We start from the raw sequence: 26,653 nt of genomic DNA on the forward strand, positions 1-26,653 counted from the left end.
ATTCGGTCTAATCACGCATAATTAATGTGCAAATATCATATCAGATGGGGCGTTTTTGAGGTTTTCGTGATGCCGCGTGACAGACGGGTGGGGTGGTGGCTCGAAAATTTTTGACCAATCGCGGAGGGCTGGTTTCAGATTTGGAATAGAAAAGTTTGAATAGCTTTAGGTTATAGCGCCCCAAGTTGGCTCTGAGAGGAAAATAGAGCGCTATTTTTAGGCTCTGGTACCGAACTGCCTCTTGCGAAAAAGAATAAAGATCCCCATTTCAGGGTTTAGTTTCGTCAAGCCCTCCCTACACTAAAGAATGGCTTCACTGAACCATTCAAGAAGCCGGTGAAATTAGCTCCCGAATTAATTATTGAGAAGACGAGCAGCTTTGTAAACAACGCTCCTATTTGCAATAGCATGGGCACACCGAAAAGGTTCGTAAAGGTAGGCACCAGCCAATCGTCACAGCATACGTATCATTAGCGAAGGCCGCCAGCCAAGACAGCAAAAGTTTACAACGGTCGAAAAGAATTGTGAATAATTGGGCTCCATTTCTCCCCGAACTGCAAGTTCTGTATACCAGTCCTGACAATTTTATTGCAGAATATTATAAAAGGGCAAAGATAACAGCGCATATAACTAATTGACTTTGCGACATCTTCAAGGGAAGAAAATGGAAACTCATTCATGTGCACAGATGGGAAACTTAGGCTTGGGCATTTTGTCCGTTACGAGAAATTCACCCGGTATCCTTCCCTTTGGCATGCAAACAAATGCACGGCGAAATGTTGAACGTTTCATTTTAGCGTGCAAACGTATCACAAAGTGAAAATTTAAACCTTGTTATGCTTTTGCTGCCCCTCCTCTTTAGTGCAGCGCCACTTGTTCGAACACTTGAAGCGTGTTTTCTGAGGGTGGGTTTCTTTACTTTCGGGGGAGGTGCCCGGTCGTAATTATAGAAGCTATAACTTCGCCAAGCGAACTCCTCAGTGTAACTCGAGTTCTACGGTCTGCTGAAGAGAGCCTCTCTTAATTTCTCAAATAAATAAATAAATAAATAAATAAATAAATAAATAAATAAATAAATAAATAAATAAATAAATAAATAAATACCCATGCTTACTTCGCGCGCAGTCTAGTTTATCCTCCCTGCATGCCACTTGTCTTTGCGTCAAGAGGCCGCAACGTCATACCAAGAACGTTTCCTGTTCAGAAGAACAGTAAGAAGGGCAACCGAGGGGCCCGATTCCCTTCAGTCACAACCACATGAAGCTAACAGATAACGAAGCCAGAGAAAGGATTGAGGGAATTATCAAAGCGAAGCTCGCTTGGAGAACACTCTCGGACTTATTGCTGACCGTGGTTGCTAGGCGCTGCTGCTGCTGTCTCGCCGAATAGCTCACCCTATGCCAATGGCTAGATCACCGAGCTGCAGTGCTGGTGAACCAATCGAACCTCGATACCCCACAACTGCAGTCCCGTGCTCTAACCACTGGGCCACAATCGCACGCACACTTCCATCGTGCCAACGGCCACTAGCTAGTTCTTTGAGGTGACCGCTGCGTGCTTCACGTTGCGGTTGCGCCACAGCACATGTGTCTTATTTGAGGCAAAGACGCCGGAATGAACTGGACAAATCTATAGCACTTGATTAAACACCACACGATAGCTTCGCTTCACATAGATCCCAAAAATTTGCGTTGTATGTGCATAATATTGTGTTATGTCAATTGAAATGCATAAATGGTTAGGTAACGGCAAGCGAAAATGGGCGAAAATAACAACTTGCCGCCGGTGGATGCCGAAACCAAAACGTCCCCACCACGCGCGCAATGTTCGTATCACTGATTGAGCTACGGCGGTGGTTGTTCCCACGTGCACATTCTTGAGTATTTATATAAGTCTACAGGACCTGAATCTGGGAGTGTTAGCCGGCCGTACTGACGGCCATGGCTTCGGGTATGGCAAATCCTTTTGAGAACTGGCGTTACGTAGCACAGGATCTTTAGAAGTATAAAGCTGGGCAATAAATCTTCGCATGCCACCTCAAGGCACCAAACCAGCCGGAGTTGATCTCGTGCGCATACATAAATACCCGAGAATGTGGCCGTTGGAACAGCCGTCACCGTATCTTAACTGATGAGGACATCACACAAATTCACCATCCGTATCACTGTTACGTGCAACTGCGTTGTGTTTATTGCTCGTGAGGAGCGAGAAATATTTTTCAGTTAAAATCCGTCCCAGTGAAGTGCGCAATTATTCGCACGTTTACCAGGTAACATGAGTGGACGTGAACCAAATTCGCACTGAAGAATCTGTATGCGCGGTCACAATTTGGTAGTAATAGCTTTACCTTGTCTTTAGGCGAATACACACTGGTTATCGCATAAGTTCTCCTAGCTGATGCTTACAGCCACGGTTTCGTAACAAATACAATACCACGAATTCGTTAAAATGGCTTTTCCCATCTTCATGTGCCTTGTGCTTCGTATAGACCAATTATCCGCATACATTTCCGCGATACCCTTCGTCACAAGTTTTGACGGTCGATCACTTGCGGTATTATACTAAGTACTCAGCAACGTTCACTGCTATGTAGTTTCGCCAGCGAGAAAAAGTTGCGTTCATTAGCGATCACTCTGATTAATGCAGTGAAGCATGGATTACGACATGTCTTAGCTGCCGAGGCAAGTTGCTCCTTACATAATGCTAACCACGCAAATGCCGCGATGTGAGGGACTTGACCACCTTGTGGTAGCAATGATGAGGTCAAAGGTTGCATTCTGCGCAGGTTTCATCCATGACTACTCAACGGGCCAGCTGGCCCTGGGTGCGGAAAGCTTGGTGGCGCCCGAGCGGGTCGCCGCGTACAGCCCACTGCGCGATGAGCCGCGGGTGCTGGACCTGAGCGGGCCCGAGTTCTACTCGCGACCTCCGCTGGGCTCCGCACCTCTGCCGCTGGCCCCGGTGCAGGCGGCCGAACCATCGAGCGAAGGAGGGGCTCGCAGCAGCAGCCCGGCCTCCTCCTCGTGCTCGTCCACCTCGTTCGGCGCCGCCCGCAGTGGGGCCGTGACCGTGAGCTACACGTACGACGCCTTCTTCATCAGCGACGGTCGGTCTCGGCGCCGCACGACCGTCTCGGGCCCGCCAGGCACCACGCGGCGCCCCGCCACCGAGGACCGGCCGCGCTACACGTGCGGCGAGTGCGGCAAGCACTACGCGACCTCGTCGAACCTGTCGCGCCACAAGCAGACGCACCGCAGCCCGGACTCGCAGCTGGCCAAGAAGTGCCCGACGTGCGCCAAGGTGTACGTGTCCATGCCGGCGCTGGCCATGCACGTGCTGACGCACAACCTGAGCCACAAGTGCCCCGTGTGCGGCAAGGCGTTCTCGCGGCCCTGGCTCCTGCAGGGCCACATGCGCTCGCACACCGGCGAGAAGCCGTTCGGCTGCGCCCACTGCGGCAAGGCGTTCGCCGACCGCTCCAACCTGCGCGCCCACATGCAGACCCACTCGGGCCTCAAGCACTTCCGCTGCGCGCGCTGCCACAAGTCGTTCGCGCTCAAGTCCTACCTCAACAAGCACCTCGAGTCGGCCTGCTTCAAAGACGGCGCGACGCCTTCGCCTCCTTCTCCGGCGCTGCCGCCCGCCGAACACCACCAGCTGGGTCCCGCCATGGCCGCCGTTTTGGGCCTCACCACCTAAGACCTCTGGGCTCACTTCCTCCCGCGTTGCCGCCACCTCCTCCGTGAAGCGCTTGTCATTTTTTTTTGTTTCTCCGCCCACTGCAAAGCTAATCGAGGTAGGAAACATACACACACCGAAAGCAGTTGCACTCACGCCTCGTTAACAATGGCGTCCGTTCCCACAGGTGCAAAGTACGCGCGCGCGCGCGAGAAAAGAAACCGGTGCCCTTGTTCCTTTTTAGGAGTTTTAAGAAGAAATAATCGCTTTCGCTGAGGTAACACTCAGGTGAGATCAGTCGCTTCTAAAACGTATGCAAAGTGCACTGCGAAACCCTGTAAACTTACTAAGTTAACCTTGTGCAATTCTTTCACGATCAACGTCTCTGACGGCGGCCGTGTGTACATCTCTTGACCAAAATAATGCTGCATGCTCGCGAATTAGACGTGTTTTTGTGACTTACCACTACATGTCCGCAAAACAACGATAAATACCTGGCGTTTCTCCAGTAATGTGGTTAGACGTGCTCAGGCATTTCATTCACTTTTGCTGCTATGCAAACGTGTACACAGTGATTCCCTCGTTTGCTACGTAGAGAAATTGTTGTTGGCGTAAGGAAATTTTATCTTGCGCGGACTGCGGTAGACTTCATAGTGTACAGGACTTCCCGGCTATATACAGCCTTCATTTTATAGCGCGGTCTAAAGACTACATGCATTAGGATAGGAACAAAACGTAAAAGTCATATTTTAATTACTCGCTGGCAGGAAAATGTGAAACTCGTAGGGGTATTGCGCAATAAAACTAAAATGCACTAGGCAACTGCGTAATGCGATAACACAACTTCAACGTGTTTCTAACATCCAGATTTTCTTCATGCTTTCTGGGGCATTCTCAATTCTTAGAGTTAATGAACGTGAAATTTTTGAAAAAAAAAAAATTCGCGACACCACTTTTATCTAATCCTTTACTCCACTTGAATTTCTTGACGGCGCCTCTCCTGGCGTCTGTTGCCAATCATCCACTGGTGAGAGGGAAAATTCGTGGCCTAAAGACCACCTCACCCGTTCATCGTTCCTGCACACGGCTATAGACAGCGCATTGCGCGAGATTCGTTTTCGTTTCATGGGAGGGGGAAAAAAGACGGTGTGCGCAGGTCAATACACAAGTTTCCGCGCAGGTGTTCAGCGACAATCGATGAAGGCAGCATGGCGTAGCTTTTTGAACGCACTATCCGTCCGTACAACACGAGCCCGCTATGCTGTAGAGCGGACAACTTGATTTCTTTGCGTTAGTTGGGTGTCGTTCTCCCTCTACCGTAGTAGTATCTTCCCGTCTTCCCTCTTCTATAGGCTCCTCATGATGTTCTTCCACAGAAGTTAGAATTCACCCCTCCCCACAGCGAAAAAATAAAAATATTACGTAGTAAGAGTCTTCCCTTTTCAAATTTGACATTAAACTTCCTATTGTATACTTTCATGCTGTCAGCAAAAAAATTGCAGAATAGTTACGCGCTCTTTACGAGTTTCACCGTTCCAACATTTTCTCGCATCGCGTAGCCTGTACCATACTGCTACGAAGTTTTATTTCGCTTGCAAAAATTTACCTTCCAAAACATCGCATATAGAAGTGGCAACACTTTTTTCTTCTGTTTTTCCCCAACTTCATGACACTGGCCTGTGTGTAGTCGCTCCCGCTTTGATACGCTACATAAGTTCGAGGCGCGATCATTATCCTCGACTCTATTTTGAATACGCAACTCGAACGGAAGTTAGAAGCCACGTGGGCTTCGTTCGCTTTTCCGCTCCGACTTCCACGCCGTGTGTCGAGATCACGGGGAAAAAAATGTAGCTTGTATATATTGCGAGGTCGTAGATACAGCCGCGTCTAACGCCATATGCGGACCACTTTTGAGGGTTATTCAGTGAAACACGTTTCTTAAGTACGTTGGAACCGACAGCGCTTGACTCAAGCAGGTCGCTTTTGGACGGGACTTCCAATTCAATATAACGGCATCGCATCGGGTAGCGTGGGAGTTATGGAACCGACGACACAGGGTTGAGTCACTGCAGAACAATCGGTTTAGAGGGAAATTACAAGTATCTTTGGAGAAAGGAACAAAAGCAAGGACCATTTTTCAAGCGCATGATTGTCTCCTAGCAAATTGAGAAAAATTCCACTTTCTTTAACTTTATAGGGATGCTAAATTTCGTGCCCCATTTTTTTGGTGTGTATTCCTATTAGCAAGTATTCCGACTCAGGTATCGTCTCTGGCAAAGAAATAAGCAGCCGTCGTAGTAATTATTTTTTGGTCACAAATGACGCAGTTGAGGCGTTAGTCTTCAATGCGTTCTAATATAGACAAGAGTACCTCTTCTTTCCTTGTCCTGAACAGGACAGAAGATAACTCTCAATTTTCGACCCGTATACTCGAGCCCGAAGGAATTAAACTGAAACAAAGTGCATACTTAGGGAGCACAGCCTAACGGCGCCCACTAGGCAAGTGGCGACTGAGCCACGTTGCGCCTACTGGTAGGGATTGAATTAAAAAAAAATGTGACAGCTTCTTATGAGCTATCAAAAGTCAGAGACACAACTGTTGCCACTGCGTCAGGTGTCGAAGTCGTTTGTACATTTGTATATAGAAATGTAGCTAGACTTACCCGTAGAAGTAGTAAACCAGTGAGATCTATCATGAGTAACATTCAAAGAGGTGCAGGCGTACGTACAAGAAGCACTTTGCTTCGCTTACTTTTTTTTCCGCTGTTCCCATTCATATAGAATTAGAGTAAACGCTAAGCTTATGTTACTCCATTTAAGCGAGAAAAATGGCAAGTTGGCGTCGAGCAATGTTCCATTAGAGCCACCCGATAAGGCTCGTATGATGGCTGGTGCTGATGCATGCAAGAAAATAGCGCGATAATCAGGAGTTACGATCCTACGATATGAAGTTCCACTCAATTATATTGCGCAAAAGTGTTCGACCACCCCGCTTGCTCTTCGTGGTGTTAACTGCACAAAACGTAGAAGGGACACGAGGCGAGAAGACGACACCACAAGCGCTTGTGGTGTCGTCTTCTCGTGTCCCTTCTACGTTTTGTACTGTTAACACCAGCATGGAAAAAACCAACAAGCCCAAGCTGCTATTTTATGCTTGCTCTTCGGCAGCCGTTATTCACACCGAAGCACATGAGCGCAGAAGGCACTCGGCGAAGCTGACTTCCACAACAGGCGGCAGCAATACGTATCTGATCAAAAAAAAAAAAAAAATGCACGTCTGGAGCACAGCGCCGTTGGCAGTGCTGCAGGAGGCAGCTGAAGGCGCGGAGTGGTACCTAAAGCTCGTGCTTAGCTCTAAGAGCGACGATTAAGCATATTACTCGAAATTTTCGCTGTCAATCCAATTGATGATGTTATTTCAATGAGCCTGAATGCTTATGAAGAGAAGTCTGCTGCAGACGTCAACTACGATTGTCTCAGTAGTTGTTGTGACACTAGACCCAATGGTCAACTGCTTTGTGCTCCTTCGTACCGTCCGCACCGTAGATGTACGCTCGTTTTCTTCGACTGCTTGCTAAGATGAAAAAGATAATTATGATATTTTGATTTCATTTGACGTTTTGCGTATATACCAGCCTGCTATGTCTGTTTATGTACTTATTTTCTCCATAACGGTGCCTTTTGTATTACAGCTGTTACCTTAGCTTTGTTTTCTATCTGCTTAAAACCGGTTTCTCAGCAATAAATATGCAGACAGTTTTATGCTATTCCATAATAAACGAAACCGTAAAATTGGTTGTTGGGCAGTATATTTATTAGTTGCAATCCTTCCCCATGAAAAATGTCAAATCAATAATAATAATGTGCAAATACTCTTTTTTTTTCTTAGGTAAGAGCGCGTTCGATATGTCTTAGCTAATGTATTGCGGCCACGGCTTTGTACAGATTGAAAAGGATCCTGCGTCGTTACAAGGGTTAATATTTTGTAATTCAGAAAAAAAAAACGCCAATATTGCGCTCAATAAATCTTGGTCGTTGACCGAGCCTCCACGTTTCAAACGAACTACATTGCGTCAGCTATCGACGTCTTGGTATGAGGCGGAACGCAGTATTTGTGGTGTAAAGTAGAATATCGTTGTTGTGGTTAATAAAGGTGTGCGAATGGCTTCAGTTTCCGGACTGATCGGACAATAACATGGATGTAGCTTGATAAGACGAGCAATATTCAGCAAGCGAGGTGTATATTTACACTGTGGCTGTATGCGTAAAAGGTGCACTATGTGCGCATGGCGCAGATTATATTAGCCGCGTCGAGCTGTTTGATACGAATCAGATCAAATTGCAAGCCAATGATAATTTGCTCTTCTCTGGCTCATCGCAACAATACAGCATCTGCCGGCAGTTGAAGACGCGTGGTCTAAGCTTCTATAACTTCGCTTTTTTTTTCTTCTTTTATCTGCATCGAACCAGTTGAGCTCAACATAATCAGTTTTCATCCGCAACATAATAGAGCATAACATTGCGCGATATCTAAAGAATACTCCCGCAGAAGCAGAAACAATAACTTATTGGGACCGAATAACGGGGCACGAAAATCAGTTGACGCAGTAAAGATAACCAGCCTAAGGATACAGGAAGGAACACTAACAGCACGAACAATAAAACCATACACTCGAAACATTAGGTGTCCAGCAATTCATGCGTCCAGTCATGACAGTCGCGTTCGTCGCTGTGTCGTGAGAGTCTATTCCACCAACTCGCTCAAAGCTACACCCTGCTCAAAGATAACCAAAGGCTCATGTAGCCTAATGCTAACGCATTTGCGTTATTTTGGGAAAAATATTCTTAGATGTTGAACAGAACAGTTACAAGTGAACTGAATGAATGCAAATAGAAACCCCTTGAATAAGAAATGTTACTGAACTCTAAAAAACTATGTAAAATACGAACTTTAAGGTATTCAACGTTCTAGTCAAAACATAGTATGTGTCCAAAGAATACCAGCAGCAGTGCTCAGCCTCAAGCAAAGTGATAGAGAGCGCAGATGACTTTCATGCGAGCACTTCAACACAGGGTCGCCTTTCAACGCGTTAGTGGTGGCCAACATTCGCACATCTTTACGTGACCTGCTGTATCTGCTGTAGTATAGTTCGCATAGCAATAACCTGGCTAAAACGTGCAATCTTCGAAAACAAAGTGCATTAGCGCTATATAGACATCACGTAGTCTCCTATGCAATCCCGACTAAGAGAGAGACCGAGCTGTTCCACAGGCTAGAAAGTCCTCGCTCCCTCGGGGACCGCTCGTACACGCTCGGATCCCTTCCCGGGTCCGACCCCGGCTGTGTTCTCATTTAACTCTGCAACGACCGCTGTCTAGTTTTGGGTGTTACTGATGCTGCATCTGACTTTCTAGCGAAGGCCCTCCCGGTGTTCCGCGATGGAATTTTCGTTCCCGCGGTCCTCAGTCATTGCCAAGCGCGCTCTTGTATCGAGAAGCTAGGAAATAGTGCTAGGCGTGCCTCACCGTTCTGCAGTAGACAGCCACCGGAGAGGCTTTTGGTTTGACCCTTCGCCGGAGCGAATCGCCCCGGCGGCTAGACAGCTTCCCAACTACAGTCGTCTTGCCACAAAGCAATCGACATATTCGACCAGCAATAATACATTGTACAGTTTGTCGCGCAGTACGCCACTTTGCGCTTGCGAATAGGTGTAGCCAGGGCGCAGTGGATGCTTGGCTTACAGCATCGCGCGCGGTTGTGTATAGTCCTCGACGCCTGTGCGCCGCTTTCCCAGCAACGATGTATACCGCTGAGACAGCAAGCGGTGTGATAGGAAACGCTTTGCTTTCTTTGCCACTGTACAGATGGTTATACAGGCACTACTTTATACTTCAAAGTAGAGACAATCGAAATAGAATTGTGTCTAGTGCCGACGAGAATGTACCGTGTGGCTTCTGCTTTGTACAAATGCTTCGTAAACGTCTGTTTTTGTAAATACGCGCCGGAATGCGAGTGGTTCTCGTTTTGTGCTTGTGCCGGTGTGCTTTCGTGTTACGGTTTCTCTCTTCGCTAATGCGGTTCGCCTACGTCAGCTGTAGTATGCGTCTGGAGTGGCGATTTGAAGTGCATTCACAATCTCTGATACTTGGCTGGCTCTGCCAATGCGTGCTGCTATTACTCCGTCGTTCAGTATTCCTTCGCTGCTTATGAGTTCAAAGGCATGACGAGCGTCTTTGGTTACCAAATCTTCGGTTCACGTTCAATAGGGAAACCGGGATCGTTGAACTAATTCGAATCGATGAGTGCTCCCATTTTATTTTAAGAGCAACACATAAATTACATTTGTGATGCATTGGGAAACTTGAGCTTTGTAATTTCGCAAATGTTTATGCTGACTTCTCACCGATACCGAGCACTATCAGTGCTAAACGCCGGATCTGAAAAATCCAGTGGATGAGATGGGGAGAATTACGGCGAAAGCTACGTAGTTGTTTTTCCACAAATAGCCACACCATTAAACCGAAACCCCAGCAGATAACCTAAATGTCACCGTGAAATGCGGGGAATGTAAGGAAATTACTCGCACATTTGCAGCTAGATTTCAATCAATGAGGTAAAACGCACAAATTAAGCACTGCATGCTAATACTTAACTTAGTTGCATGTGCAACTGCGCTAAATAAAAGAAAGAAAAGAAAAACCAGGAGCTAATCACTACATAATGTTATGCAAAGAAGTTTGAACCTGTGTTGGGTGCGATATGTCCTTCTGTTTGAGCACAATAAGTCTGGATGATGGCAGCCTACCCATGACAGCAAATGATACAGTCTCTGAGTTAGGTGTCTTTTATGAAAGCAATATGCATAAACGCTGATAAAAAAGCCGTATACATGGCTGCGTTACTTTTGAATACTGGCCAGCGTGGGGTTGTTGAATGACGCAGCAAGAAAGTGGCAGAAGTCAAGCCAAGTCACTCTGCGCGCTTTAACGTGAACTGACTATATAGAGCGCTTCGTCGCTATGTCACTAACATCGCTCTTACTGTTATAGATTTGATGAACGTATATGAATAGTAGTTAAAAAGTGTGTTCGTGCGTGTTACATAGGGCATTCTGACTGCGCTATTTTTTTTTTTCGCGAAGTTCTCTAGCGGTGGACGTTTCCTGTTGAGGTCAAGCAGCAACGCTTTCAGCTTGATTAAACTTTAAATGTTACGCTCATTTGAGCAGCCTATCCGTGGCTATAGAGCAAGGAACTGCCAAGTAATTTGATATGCTATATAATCCTGCTTCGAAGGCGTTAGGTAATCCATTGCGGCAGAAACATTGTATATCTCGTTTATTAGAGGAATCAAACACTTCAAATGCCCTGAGCATAATGTCTTTCTCGTTCCTTTTGCTGTCGAACGCCTTTCGCGCTATCAGCAGAAGGCTTAAGGTATTGTAATAAAGCTGATCATCTATTTCGCTTAACAACTACTTGGCGAGCGGGTACTTAAGCATGAAACGGCGGCTTACTCTATTTGAGCCTTTGTTCGGAACCTTTCGTTGCTGTAGAATGAAATAGAGTTCCAAGAGACGTAACCAAATGTACGCCAGTAGGGACTGTTCCCGGACTGCAGTAAAGGTTTCAGTGGGTATTACTGAGCTCCAAATTATGCACAGTCATATGATGTTAAATCATATGGTTTCAATCCTGAAAATTACAGCGACGCGTTACAAAAGTAAATACGCATTTAAATCACATTCTAAGCAATAGTAGGAATAATATGTGGGAAGATTCAGACATTTTTCATGCTTTCTTAGAAGGAAATGGGGAAATAATTATATTATCACACTATATTTACTGCATTTCCCAGCTTACCAAAATTGATACGTAAAGAAGATATGGAGTTAGGCAAAAAAAAAAAAAGCCTAGACTGGTAACAATTGGTTACTTCGGAAAATTAGCAAATAGGAAGGAAGATTTTGTGATATTGATCTCATTTTTTCACGACGCCAAAAGCACCAATAGAATAGCTCGCTGTGCTATTGGCTGTGTACATAGTGCTGTCCTTTGTGAGTTACCACCTGGAAGGAAGCATTGCTTGGCGACTGTTCGCAATAACATTTGCGCGCACATAAAAAATGTATAACTGCTTTGTAACCACTTTCAGCCCCGCCTACTTCAGAAGATCGCATTGAACCGGTTGTGTAAACACTGTAGTCCCTACGCTGTACAAGAAAGCGCAAGCAATAAATACAAAATGCTAAAGTTGACTCGCCAACCCTATATGTATCCATGGCGCTTGTACCGTGCGCCGCCATCTGCTCCTCACTCTGTTAATCTACACAGTTATGTTTCCCGAGAGCTTCTTGCAATCGCATGGCCTGCGGCATTTGTCAGTGAGCAGCATATAAATCTGACCGGTAACGGCTACAGGAAATTCTAAGTCGTCAATCACAAACGCGGGGTCTTTTTTGCAGCAATAAATAATATTTAATGCATTGACAACACCTGTACCTTAAACTAAAGCAATAATTTTACCGCTTGCGGACCTTCGAACACGCATAAGCTATGCGACTTTTGGTAGTTTTTTGCTTTTACGCCTGTAAGCTGGCTATGCATGGACGACTGTATAATAAGAGGCATGCATTAGTCGTTTTATTAAGGCCTAAAGAGAATGTAGGCGATGCGAAAAGAGACTAAGCAATAAGGCTGCTTGATTGCTGCCAAAAAGAGCGAAATGGTTTCGTTTTGAGCGTCTCTCTTCTTGTAGTGTACATCTCTCTTCTAGACTGCATGATATTCAATTGTACTTCTGCTGTAAGACTCTATTGCATGTGTAGCAGTGCACTGTATAAAAACTAAATTCGTCTAGTTTTTATCGTAGGTGCATGTCTTTGACAAAATATAACGACTAGGTCGCACTAATTGCGACCTTCGCTTCAGGTTTGACATCAACGAAAGTCCTTCACGTGGAGTTCTGGTGCATGTTGCCGACTGAAGTTAGTCTTCAGACTACGGCTTCTTTGTGTCCGTGTCCATGCCAGTATTAAACTAAGTGCTAATAAAAAATGTTGGTGTTAGCGTGTTCAGAGTGTTGTTTTCGAGAGTTCCGACGCAGTCTTCACTGCTGAGGCGCTGTTATTCATATTTCTGTCAATATCAAGCGCCTAAAGAAAGAAAACAAATACTCCTAAAGGACATGAGCTCACATGTTCACAAAAGTTTGAAGATTCATGTGTTAATAATAAAAATGGGTAAATACTGCACTGTGAGGCAGAGGCACAGCCAGGAACGTGAACTGGAAGATATTCGTGATTCCGGAATTCACGGAAAGGGGAGTCCTAAATGAAACGTCAGACATATTCTATAAATATACGCATAAAAAGTGTCAGTAATGCAAGAAAATAACCACTGCGAACAAAAATGAGGAAAATTTACCATTACCGAGAGAAATGTGGTCTTCCACACTCCCCATGACTGGCTTCGCCACTGCTTGTTGAACGTTTTAGAAAATTATGTGAAGAACCTTGCATTACAAAAAAAAAACAAGGAAATATTTTTTTTCCTGTTTTACGAACGACGACAGAAAGTGTATTAGTTATGGTGCGCATTTCAGAAAATCGACTTTCTCCGATATTGTTCATCTGAGATTTCACGGCACTTGGCCGGGTTCTATTCCAACAAATGCGATAATGTGAAGCCCAGGTAATTCTCACATCTCCGAAAGAGCCTAAAATATTGCTTTGTGCCCTGTTTTGTGTGGATTTTATTCACGTTTGAGACCCAGGTTCTTGTGTATCATTGAATACATATGTACAGCAATTAAAGTTACTGTTCTCGGTTTTCCGTTCAGTGCAATTATACATAATAAAGAAAAACGCTAATATATTGTGTTCGATAAAACTGCGGCAGAGTAATGTTCACTTTTAAGAATATTTATTTTAGAGACAAGATGTCTCGGCTATTGTTTTGAAAGGTGTTTTATAATTGTTTTGTGAATTCCTTGAAAAAAGAGCGAAATAAATAGTCTTTGAACATACTTTTGTTGTGGTCCTGTTGTTCATTTTGTATAGCTATTACGGTGCACAAATTTACTACTATAACAAGAATAGCCACCAGAACATTGCAGCTGTTTACGAAAAGAAAGGATTAGGGGCTGAATTCACGAAATTTTTCGTCAATATCAACTGTTTGTCATCAGCCAGCCACTCTTCATTTACTATATTCGTTATTGAGATTGTCGGAATTTAGTTCTTCAGAACTGCTTTAGCGTACGAGCTGATTTGTGAATATCGGCTTCGATTTCTAGCTGACAGCTGTATTTTACCAAGGAATGGCTGCGGAACCTTGATAAAATGCACAGTACATCTACTATCAGCTACAGCATGCCCATCATTTTGCCAAAAGACAGCATTTAGATCAAAACCAATGACTTCATGTTTTTCGTTACTACAGCAATTCTTCTCCATTCGTTTTCACAAAAACCGTTTCACAAATTACGTACTCGCGTACAGCCTCCTAATTTGTTGCAGCGCAGTCACAACGACACGGGCATAGACGGCCCATGGGACAACACACAGTGCTCTGTACTGTCTCATGTGCCGTCCATGCCCGCATTACAAACAATTAGAAGGGCACATACCAACAAGCTAATACTGTCGTTCTCAAAGCGCCGTTTATGCTTGCAGCCACTACTCAAAGAGCGAACGAACGAACGACCAGTTTTCACAAGCGGGATAAACTAATTCTTAATATGCATGGACTCTAATGAACTTTTTCTAAAAGTTTCACAATGTTGAGACATAAAACACACATAGCCGACGCTCAGGCAAAAAAAAAAAGAAAAAGTAACGAAAATATCACTGGTGGTTTCTGCTGCTACACTGTATTTAGCAAAACCAAAACGCACATAGAAAAAGCTTCTGCTAATGCAAAACAATAAGCTGTTAAGTGTAGTCTTGTGAGCACATGTACACAGAAAAGTTCGTATCTTAGTTGAATGGTAGTACACTTTGCTTTCCCACAAGAGAGGAAAGAAAGGGAAGAGAAGGCAGGGATGTTAACTAGAAAAGCGTCTAATTGGCCACCCTACGCTAGCGGAAGGGAGCATGGGAATACAGAGAAGAGAGAGATGAAGGCTGTGAATGTGCGCACGCGCGCAGACTGCAGCACACAGTCAAAGGGGTTCGCTCAAGCCAGTCGTTCTCAAAAAGCACACAAGCGCCTTCACTTCCTCCTGGGTCGATGACCGGTAGGGACGGTGTTCCAGTAGCGTGTGTGCTGTCACGGGACGATAGTCTGGTCGCCACAGTGCATTGGACATCGATCGTCTTTGTATGTCAAATCGAGGACAGGGGCACAATAGGTGGCCTATGTTCTCATAGCGCAGCCGAGGACATCACATTAAGCCCTGTCAGCCATTCCAATTAGTGAAGAATAAGCTCTTGCTTATTCTGCATAATAAGAATGCAATAATAGTAAGAATACACAGGTAAGTAGTATCCATTTAGTGAAGCTTTGGTTACGTCGAGCTATTAGGCGACCGACCCGATGGCCCAGGAAAATATACTAAACGCACACTTCTCAGAACTTTCCCCTTTTTTTTCTTTTTCGGCTTCCAATGTTTTACGACATGCTAAATCTGTCCGGTATTTTCAGGCACTGCTGCAGTCGGCTCGAAGTTTGCATCGTACTGCATTGCCGCATTAGAATGTGTACAAAACGGCGCCTCATGCAGCATGGATACCCCGACCTTCACCTTGGCTTCGTACTATATGTGCAGCGATGGTTCCAAAGAGATAAAGTGCCTTGGCGTAACAAGATTGACAATTTGGACTGATCTGATCAAAAACCATGTCGAATTTTGGACCGTTATGTGCTTTGGGTGCAGTGCTAGCTGCGCAGTATTCTGACGTGGACTTGAAGATGTGTTTCAATGAAACTAGTAAACTTATGGAAGCCTTCGCAGGGATCGTTGTGGTGTTGACTGATTAGCCTTGACCTCTATAAGTTGCCACTTATTGCTATGATGGACACCGGCTCCAGAGTTCGATATCACCAAAATATGATTTATTAGCGCACTTGAAAATTTCAGTGTAAGCGCCTTTGTGCATTCAGCCTCTGCCGGAATGTACCAAACTAACTCTTGACTTCGTGCGAAGCGTCATCGTGGTGCCGTTTTATCAGCTGCGGAGAAGAACGAGAAGCGACGAACACTGTTACATCAAATTGTGATAGGCAGCGCAATGTGCACGTACGTATATTAACGTACCAATACTCTCTGTGATAAATTTTCATGGCGGGATTCATAGGTCTGCGTAGGCTCGACAGGGATCCCCTGCGAAGACAGCACGCATTTAGGAGTCTTTTCGCGCTCAATGAGGTCGTCGACCAGCACCTTAGGCGATACCAGCTGCCCAGGGAGCATATATTGAGCCTATGAACGGCATTGGAACCGCACCTGCAGCCACGTATAGCAGGGTCACATGACATCCCTGTGGACGTGTAGGTGCTGTCTGCGTTGCCTTGAAGCCATGTGAACTAGTTATTAAGCAGTTTTCTCTTTTTTTCTGTTGCTTAATTATTATCTAAATCAAGATGTTTAGTCCCTTTGTAATATGGGCGCTGCCATTGCTTTGACGATGCGCTGAACAAGCGAGCGCTGTCGCACTTGTCGGCGCTGCAGGAGTTGCCGGAAACGGAAGCTGTCGAAGAGAAGTGCGCAGTGACTTTCCGTGAGGACATAGCCTCAAATTCAGACCCACGAAGGGCAATCATGCTGTTAGTTGGCGCGATTTTTATTTCCTTCTCGTTTATTACGAGCTTTATTTCCACATCTCTCTCACACGAAGCCATAAGACAAATGCGCTGCCACTTCGGTTGCACTGCGTAAGCGCTTTTTCGCTAAGAAGCTGCGTACAAAGGGCGCAGCATAGGGAATGCTGCCCTAGATTGCTTGATAACACAGCAAGTACACGCACTTCGTAAGAAGGCAGTTGAGCGTTCTCGTCTGCAAACACCACTTTGGAAATAATGTCATTGCCAACCTCCTTTTATTGAGATAGCAATTAGATGGACACTCCGGGCGCATTTCTGCCGTCAGCATCACCGTCGCCGTGAGGTTCCGTATCAAGTCCAAGGGCGATAAAATCCTTGCCGCGCGCCTTACGCTGTGCGCGGGGGTGAAAGCGAGCGAGGGTGAGCCGGTGATCACGCCTCAATCTCGCGCACGCAACGGCGGAAAGCGGATAGGAAGCGCGCCGCCTTCCGTCGCGCGCAATGCTTCTGGGTGAAGGTAGGAAAGGGATTGGGGGGGGGGGAGGCGCGTTCTACTCCGGGCGACGCGGCCGGGCCGCTACATCTTGAAAGCCATCGCTGACGGGTTCAGAGTCCGCACTGCGCTGTGTTTCCGCGGCGTAGTTCGCGTTGGATGCGAGCGGCTGCATGGAGATCCACTCGCTCGCTTCTGCTGCCGCGTTTCCTCACTGGAGCGTTTTGACAGCGAGTTTCTGCGGTCATCGAGTAAGATGTGCTCATGTTGGCTTGTGTGCGCGTGACACTATGCTTGTTAATTTAGTTAGTATGCCTATATTTACGAGTTTATGCGGCCGATAAATATACTATCTTTACTTCGTATAGCTGTCCTATTAATTTGCTATCGCAATCAATGCTTCGCCTTTTGGGAGAAAGCGCTACTTTTTTTTTATTTCCACAGTGTAAATGCACGTCCACAAATACAAATAAGAATTTTACGTACAAGCCTGGGTCCGTTAGGATGTACAATGCAAGGCAACTAGGAAGCACTTTCATTGCAAAGAAGCTAACAACACAAACACGGCTGCTGCTGCGGTTGACACTGTTCGGTTCTGAAGGTTCTGAAAGCACTAAAAATTTGAGAGCGCTGCTCTGAGGTGCCCGTTCCTGGGTTGAGCGTCGGCGCCCCTTGGCGTAAACGCGCGAACGCGCTCGTGCCACTGTTCGCGTTTTCGTCGTCGTCTTCTTCCACAGCTGGCTCCGATGACGCTCATAGTGCCAGCGTTCCCATACTGCCCCTCGATCTGCCGACTGCCAGTCGGTGCGGTGATTTCGGCCTCAAATTCTTTGCCTCAACATATCCCGAAATGAAAACACCTGTCGAGCTGGGCTGAAACTTCGCATTAGGTAGTATCGTAATCGTCGGTAACTTTTTAAGTTGATTCTTGATGCATTATTTTTTGTAGTCATTGTATAACGTACGTTTTGTATACTAAACTTAGGTTTCGTACCCCCCCTTGCGCTACTTTCATCTTTATTACCATTTTAGTTGAGTGAAGATACCTTTTTATTTTTGGGACCGCCAACGGTATTAATAATACTGTAATCTCTCTGTAATCGGTAACTAAATAATGTTGAACTTGGACAAAAAGAAAGGCAAATATCTCAGTTTTTTTTGCTAACACAATGGGTCGACAGGTGCACTGCGGCTACCCTTTAAGAGCAAATGCTGCGGTAAAACTCATTTGTGACTCAGTGCCTGTCAAACTAAAAGAGGGAGACAGTTAGCAAGGGCTAGAATTGCCACTCGGCATCGGCAACGGTCCAGACAGAGAGACAGAAAGTAGTCGACAACGAGGCTCGGACCGGTTGGCCCGCGAATTTCTCCCCACAATGAGCAGCACTCTCTCGAATGCACAGTTGGGCCGGCGGGAGGCGTACGTTGTTGCTAGTGGCTCCTCGATGACACGCTGCCGTCAGGCCAAGGAATAAATGTGGGCGGCTATTACGGCAGCAGAAATAAGTGCTGGTATGCAAAAAGAGAAAGAAAGAAAGAAAAGGCCCTGCGTAGGTAACGCAATCTGTTGCCGTGTTCTGCGCACTCGGCCTGAATTGGATATAAAATCGATAAATCGCCTCAGGTATTAATTACAGGTTTTGACGCCCAACAGTGGCGCGCTGCCTCCCTTGGCCCGTCCGCCCGCTCCCTATTCAGTGGCAGCAAGTGAGCGCACCCGCCTGTTTCCCAGAGGCCCCTCCGCCAGCCCGCAGCGCCTGCACTTTGGCGCAAAATTAAATCGGAGGAGAAACCTCCCTTTTCATAATTTTCTTGCTTCGGCGACCGAGAGCCTGGGAAGCGTAGAGAAAAAAAAAAGGGGGAGGGGAATGAGGAAGACGCACAAAGAGAACTGAGGACTCTAGAAATCAATGGCTGCTCTTTTTTTTTCTTTTCTTCCCTGAGGCGCTAATTAAAACAAGCTTGTAACTACACAGGCTTCGTATAGACTCGTCGGCATGGTACTCAAGGTGCAAAGGCTCAAAGAATTCAACTTTTGAGGAGTTTCCCCTTTCATTCTTTTTGCCCCCACGCGCAAGAACGCCGTCTCCGCCTCGGATACCCACGCCTTAAAGGTACGACGCGCATAAAGGCACCGCGGCCGAAGAGCGTTGATTTGACCTGCGCCCGAATACGTCATCAAAGAACCGGTGCGCGGGCCTCCAAAGGAGAAACGTGTGACAACATGCGGCGGTCGACATCCGGGTTTGTGTTAATTGTTGCGCCTTTATGATCCCGCACGTGAATCCTTAATTTGCCTACGTGCGCTCCACACGCTTTATAGGACTTCGCTATTACTTTCTTGTCCGGCTCCTCGGTGACGCGCTAACTGTTGCCAGAACTTACTATTTCGAAAGACGACGCATTCTTTTTATTGTCGCGTATCAACACTGAGACATATAAGGATATTGTCACTCGTTTCTTCGTTCTTATACACCTTTCATCGGCTCCCGCTGTTACACGTTTCCGTTACGTGGCAGTAAACGGTCCCATCAGATCAGACGTGCGTAGGGAGACCTACGATATATAGTTTTGCAGCTGTTGCAATAAAATCAGGTTGATCAGGAATGAGCGATGACGCCCTAAAGTAAGGGTGTAATTAAGTGAGGGTATTCGTTCGGACGACCGCTACTCGCACCGGCTGCCGCGTTGTTCCTCGTTTTCTCTCTTTTTCTTTCTTTCTTTCTTTCTTTCTTTCTTTCTTTCTTTCTTCCTTTCTTTCTTTTTTGTTTGTTTGTTTGTTTCCCAGTACCATTCTTGTTTCTTGCTTATTTTCTTTTTTGTAACAAAATTGCGCCATGCGGGTACGGGGCTCCCAATGCCTGTCGCATGCACTTGGAACTGCTTGACGTCGGCTTTCGCCTCCACTTATTTATTGTTCAGTAACAAGACCGTTCGGCGTGATATCCTGCGTGTATAATTCTCACTTCCTATTCGCAAACGCGGCTGTATAAATCTGCAGTTAGAGCACGCTGTCCATGAGATTAACAGAGTAATAATGATAACATTAAATAATATGACGATAACGACGACGAGGATCCCGTCAAATTTCAGCGACTCAGTTTTAGAGAACCTGTTGCTTTCGTGTAGGTCTCTGGAGTCTGCTTGTTCTTTTCTATTTTATTCTTTTTTTCCCTCTCTATTTGCGATCCCAACGACCCGCCAGTATAGCGTGAGCACCTGTCCGCTGGCTCGCGGTGAACAAAAAGCAGCGTGGGAGGACAGAAGGCACACGGAGGGAACAAGCGAGCGTCGGAAGGGATGGATCCAGCCCGGAAAGCTGACGTGAGCCGCTAGCGACAGCGCTCGCCTTCGCACGCTGCGGCTGCGGTAGCGATCACGCAAGCTCACGTCGCAACACCTATACGCGTACGACTACGCCTCGTGGCGCCCGCCATTTCAGAGCCGACGCGGCGACGTCCTGCCGCCGCCGTTCAATACCAGCGTTGGCTGTGTGCCACGTCGCCCGTGCTTGTACCGACGCACGTCGAAGACGAATTTCGAGTTCTTACTCCTGAACGCGGCTTCGGCACGGGCGAGCGGGTCCGACGAACAGGATTTGCCGTGGAACTCCGCGAGCGTCTGACCAGTCTAATAACGATTGGAAACAAAGGAAAAGGTGCAAGGGAGAGGGGGGTAAGGGAAGCAAACGATAAACGAGCCCGATAGAACATACGCAAACTCGACTATCTTCAGTCAGATGTAACTTCTAAAGTACGAAGAAAGGTGCACTTATACAAATCTGCTAGTTGTTACTAGTTGTATGAGGATAAGACTACAATGTTCGCTATCTTAGAAGTAGCTGTTTTAAAGACTAATTGTTATGGAATAGACAGTACACTTAAATAAAAAAATAAACAAGCAAACAATAAAAATACTTATAACGTTAAAATTTCGAGTAGAAACGTGTAACTAGAAGCGACAAGCGCTTAGTATGTGCACAAAATACGCGGTTACTAGATATATCTACAGTCAACGCACACTGCAGTAATTGCAGGACTCATTCTTTCCAAAAATACAGATAGGAAGAACCTTGACCAAGTCATTTCGAAAAAAAAAAATATCAACCAAACCTATATCGCGTAGTTCGGACCCTACATCTACAGTGAATAGTGAAAAAGTAAGAGAAAGAGAAAGAGAGACAGAGAGAGAGCCGAAGAGGGAAAGGTAGGGAGGTTAACCTAGGACGTGTCCGGTTGGCTACCCTACACTTGGGGAAGGGTAAAATGGAAGAATAAATAAGGAGAAAAAAGAAAAATAATAGACAGGTATTCACAGTAAGTAGCAGAGGAATCTGTACTGCCAGAAGCGTTCATATAATCCAGTGTCGTTCAAGAAACGCAGAAGGGCCATTGTGGCCTTTTGCATGCAAGAACGCATAGGTCATGGTCCAAGGATCTTTTCTTCTGTGAGCGCTCTATTGTCTAGCAGGTTGAGTTTCGCTTGTAAAGTACGTCGTTGAGTGCCAAAGGATGAGCAGTGACACAGAAGGTGCTCTAGAGTCTCATCGCACCCGCACAAATTGCACGCCGCACTGTTGCCCGTTCCTACCAGGAATGAACAGAAATTTGTAACTGCGACGCAGTAAAGTTGTTTCGCGACGGGAGAGTCCAGGTGCCACGCGAAGTCGCAAATTATGGTAGAGAGAGTGCAAGCGTCAGTTGGTGAAACTCGGTGAATTCAATCGTAGAAGTGTGATGCGGTGAGCAAGTGATTGAAGTTGTCGCGCAGCATCAGTTCTTGAAAGTGGTATAAGAACCCGCTGTTGTTTTTGGTGAGCCCAACGCGCAGCTTCATCTGCGCTGTCGTTGCCAGTAAAAAAATCAAAAGATCCGCCGTGGTTGCTTAGTGGGTATGCTGTTGGGACCTCCCAACACACACTGTTGGGAGGTTGCGGGATCCCCAGGTGGTAGTCCCCCACTACGGCGTGCCTCATAATCAGATCGTGGTTTTGGAAATTTAATTTATTTTAAGAAAGCAAAAGACGATCGCAGCATGAAAGCACCAGAATGGTAACACACACACACACACACACACACACACACACACACACACACACACACACACACACACACACACACACACACACACACACACACACACGCACACGCACACGCACACACGCACGCACACACACACACACACACACACGCACACACACACACACACACGCACGCACGCACGCACGCAAGCACGCACACACGCACACACGCACGCACACACACACACACACACACACACACACACACGCACGCACGCACGCACACACACACACACACACACACACACAGGCGCGCGCGCGCGCTCACGCACGCACACTAGGCAAATTCCTGACTAGGCAAATTTATTTCCATAACTACTGACTGGTTGATGCCACCTGCCTTATTAACAAACCAAAAACATCTTACTCTGCCGGCCAAGACTGCTTCAATTCAAAAATCTTAAATATACTAATGTATTTTCTGCTGTTATTCTGTCGCACATTTTCACGCAGTCATTGGAGCACTCTATCTTTCCATATGACTGGTGCGTGGGAAAGGTGATTATAGTTCACAAATCAGGTAACACGCACTTACCCAGCGATTACAGGCCTATCTCACTAACAAGCATTTCATGTAAGATTCTCGAGCATATCGTATATTCGCATTTGGCTGAGGTTCTAAACCTCTTTTTTAACCCCTGTCAACATGGTTTCCGCAAGTTCTTTTCGTGTGAAACACAGCTCTTAATGGCAAATGATTGGGCAAATGATTTTTTTAATGGTTTTAATCTTGCCTTGTATTTTCTTTGACGCCTGAGGGTGCGCAGGTATTTAAATATGAAGTATGTGTTCTGAAATAAAATAGCCGCAGTTTGTTAACGCTAATAACTGTAATTCTCGATTTTCTAATGTACCAGCAGGTGTCGATCCCTCAAGGCTCAGTCCTGGGTCCACTTCTCTTTCTAATCTACATTAACGATATTCCGAACTGTGTTCATTTTTCTATAAAGCTATTCGCGGATGACTGTGTTCTCTACCGTTCAATTACTAATCCCTCTGATTCCCAAGAACTGCAGGACGACCTTAACCGCGTAGCTGAATAGTGTACTAATTGGTGCATGCAACTTAATTCAAATAAATGTAAGGCCATGCCAATATCTCGTAACGTTCCCATGCACGCGTACTTTATTAATGTTGCTCCTGTGACGTCAGTTACCTCTTACAAGTATCTCGGCCTTCACATATCAAATAACTTTTCTGGCATTCGTATATTGACTATGTTAGTAATAACCCTAACCGCATGCTTGGGTATTTACGCCGTAATTTTAGTTCATCCCCTTCGTCACTAAAGGTCGCTCTTTACAAAGCTTTAGTTCTCTCCATATTGGCGTATACTTCAGCCATTTGGAATCCGACTCAGTCTTCATCAGTTTCTACTATAGAAGGTATTCAAAACCAAAGTGCACGCTTTATCTTGTCTAATTATTTTTGCTACGCAAGTATCTCATCAATGAAACGAACTCAACTTGCCTGATCTTTCGTCACGCCGTAAATGCTGCCGTCTCTGACTTTTTCAAAGTTTTTTTCATTTGAACCCCGTTTTAAAAGAAGCCCTTTTTACCCCTCCGTCTTATATTTCGTCCCGCACTGAGCACTTCCTTAAGGTCGGGGTGCCATTGTGTCGCACAAACTGGGGCAATCACTCATTTATCCCTAGGACAAGGACGGACTGGAAACGCATTTCCGCATCAGACGCACTCATCACCGACCGTACCAACTTCAAGGCCGCTGTTACGAGTGCCTTTTGTTAATGTTTTGGTTGTTTTTTACTGCATTACTTTTTTATGTTTTACTCCATTCGTTCCTGTAACGCCTTAGGGCCTTGAAAGTATGTGAAATAAATAAATAAATAAATAAATAAATAAATAAATAAATAAATAAATAAATAAATATTCATGCATGGCTTCGCAACTGGCGTCATTATACAGCTAAAGTGATATCATGAGACGTAATACATTGGTTTACCATTGCCGGTGGCTGCTTTTCATTCCGGATTATTACAGCTATCAAGTTATCACTCGACGCAAGGCACGTTACTGTATCCGAAATTCCCTGAATGTTGTCGCCGATTCTACGTGAGCGCCAGCAACGGTGACACACGCATAAATAGCGGACGTACTCATACGGGAGATTCAGATTCAACGATAGACGACCGGGCTCACCATTATCATCGTGCTTTAAATTTAGCTTATCTCCGGGCCCACCAAGTTCCCTCAAGAACTAAATACCAAACCCACACTTTTGTCCGTTCAATTCGTTACCGGCACTACAACGTGGCATCTGGTGGAGTTGTTTCTTCGGTACGTGTACCAGACGCTAGCAGCACCACTGGACACCACTACTCTTACTAGATCAAAACAGATTTTGGCGCCAAAAGCCTCGTGCTGGCGACACGTGAACTGCACGAGCTGTGTATAATCCGTCTTCCGCAAAGAGAGGCACGCCACACCTAATACAGGATGTGCATGTGAGCACTGACGGTCGAAGACAGCGATTTGAGAAAAAACCTACAAAATTTCAGCTTTGCTTCCTATGGCTGCGAAGGTAGTGTTCAGTACCGTAGACGAAATAACAGTCAATATATTACGTGCTGATTGACTTACTCATGGGGTTCAGCGCCAAAAAGTAACAATTAAGTGATAAGACACGGCGTATAGAAGGGCTCCGGATTAATATCGCCCACTTGGAGTTCAAAAATGTACACCTATATACGTACAAGTACAGAGGCGCTTTTGCATTTCAACGCCATCGAAGTGAGGCCGCCGTGGCCTGGAATCGAACTATAGACCTCATGCTCACCAGTAGAATGCCATATCTACTTATCCCCCGCGGATGTTGATGAAGTGCCGCCTGCATTGCCAGAGTGAGTTATTAAGAGGGGAAAGGCAAGAAGCTCTAGCAGATGAAAGTTTCTCCTCTGCACTGAGGTTGGGGAAATAGGGCTTGAAAAGATGGCAGAGAGAGAGAGAGAGAGAGAGAGAGAGAGAGAGAGAGAGAGAGAGAGAGAGAGAGAGGGTTAGAAAGGGGCGTTCCGATTATGGGTGGTCCCCCCAGCCGGTAATGCAAGAAGCGCAGCGGCGCTTGCACGGCCTTCTGATGTTTTGTTAAGTCCCGTTAATGCTGTACACCTCTTTCTTCCAACAGAGGCCGGTAGTCCAAGTGGTTGAATACGACATAGAGCGATTATCTCTCTGCAGTTTATTGCAGGCACTGGCTAAGAACATCACGTATTGTTTCCCCGTCACCGCAGTGATCACAGGCTGCGCTGTCGTGACCATAGCATGCACAGAAGGTTCGCGTCTCTTCGGGGAAGTCTCGATGGACAACTTACGTTTAACGAGGGATCCAGAGGATATAATCGGGCGTGCCTGAAGTGCGGTTCATTATAATCTGATGTGGCACATTGACAGGCAAGTATGACGAGCTTCCTTCCAGCATCAGTCTTTAAAAGCAGGATTGATAGGTGGAAATATATTTCATTGGCTAAACTAGCGGCCTCGTCGGCATGTTCATTGCCGATAACACAACAATGACTTGGTAGCCACTGAAAAATGACTTGGTGTTCTTTTTCAGTCAGGTGGTGTATAGGGTGCGATCGGAGATCGCTGTTCGGCGCGTTCGTTCGGTTACCGGCGCGAGCGATTGGCCTACTCCGCGTCGACGTCGCCAGCCGCAGGGCGCGGCCACGTTTCTGGTGACGTCACAAAGGTGACATGCTCCTGCCAATCATTTTGCAAACGAGCACGTCGTCCGTTAGGCGCCGAACGCGACGGGAGCTGGGTAGTTTGGAGCGATCATACGCTCGTTACGAGACCAGCTTCCCATGGCGCGTCTGGTGGAAGGGATTGGATCCAAACGGCGGCTTTGGCCGCAGAATGGCACGTTCGGATCCAATCCATAGTTTAATTGGAGAAAATGGCGCTTGCGATGGGAACTTCGGTTGTTGCATTGACGTTGCTTGAGGAGGAACGAGAGCAGTGGAGCTGCGAAGCGCGTTTGAAGAAATGGCAGAAATCGAATTCCGACGTCGCTTTCGTTTCTCGAAACAAATAGTGCGTTGGTTGCGCGGAGGAGTCGACCCCATCATCGGGTGCCAGCGAGCCACTGGAATGTTGTTGCCTCTTGAAAAGTGCGCCACTGTTCCTGTCGTTTCTTCTTTATTTTTGTTTCCTCGCCGTGCGCTACAGCAACTGCGGACGACGCCGAGAAACTAATAGTTAAAAATTCTAGAAGTCACACGTACTACTACTTGAAAACGTGTTTAAGCTTCAGAAGAAAAAAATACACTTTTTCGATAAAGATTTCATTCATTGGAAGACGAGAAACATCTCGTTTTGTAGTTTACTGTGTGCAAGCAGACGACAAAAGCGAGAAGTTAGCTTCCGGGCAGTTCACCGCTTGCCAATTGGCTTCTCTCTCCGCCCCATTCTCGCAAACTTTGCATACTGCCACTTTGTGACGTAGCAGAAACCGAACAGAACGCCCCATGATGGTCTATCTAATTTCAAACATTACCTGTTCATGCAGACCGGACCGCAAGGCTGACATCAAACGCTGCCGTGCCATCTTCGAGTCGCAGAAAATCGACCATTTGCGTCTCGGTTCGTTATTAATAAAGCGCCGTGCAACACAAAGCA

At 46.1% G+C, this 26,653-nt stretch overlaps 1 protein-coding gene across 1 annotated transcript in view; it reads left to right on the top strand.

The window, feature by feature from the left end:
• LOC142566404 (transcriptional repressor scratch 1-like) overlaps positions 1–13,705 on the top strand; it is a 45,762-nt gene extending 32,057 nt beyond the window's left edge. The window contains exon 2 of the mRNA XM_075677399.1: positions 2,786–13,705. Within this exon, the coding sequence (XP_075533514.1) occupies positions 2,786–3,699 (914 nt within the window). The 3' untranslated portion in view covers positions 3,700–13,705. The remainder of the gene's footprint in view (positions 1–2,785) is intronic.
• Positions 13,706–26,653: the final 12,948 nt, after the last annotated feature.

This window comes from Dermacentor variabilis, chromosome 1 (genome assembly GCF_050947875.1).
Source record: "Dermacentor variabilis isolate Ectoservices chromosome 1, ASM5094787v1, whole genome shotgun sequence".
Classification (NCBI taxonomy): Eukaryota; Metazoa; Arthropoda; class Arachnida; order Ixodida; family Ixodidae; genus Dermacentor; species Dermacentor variabilis.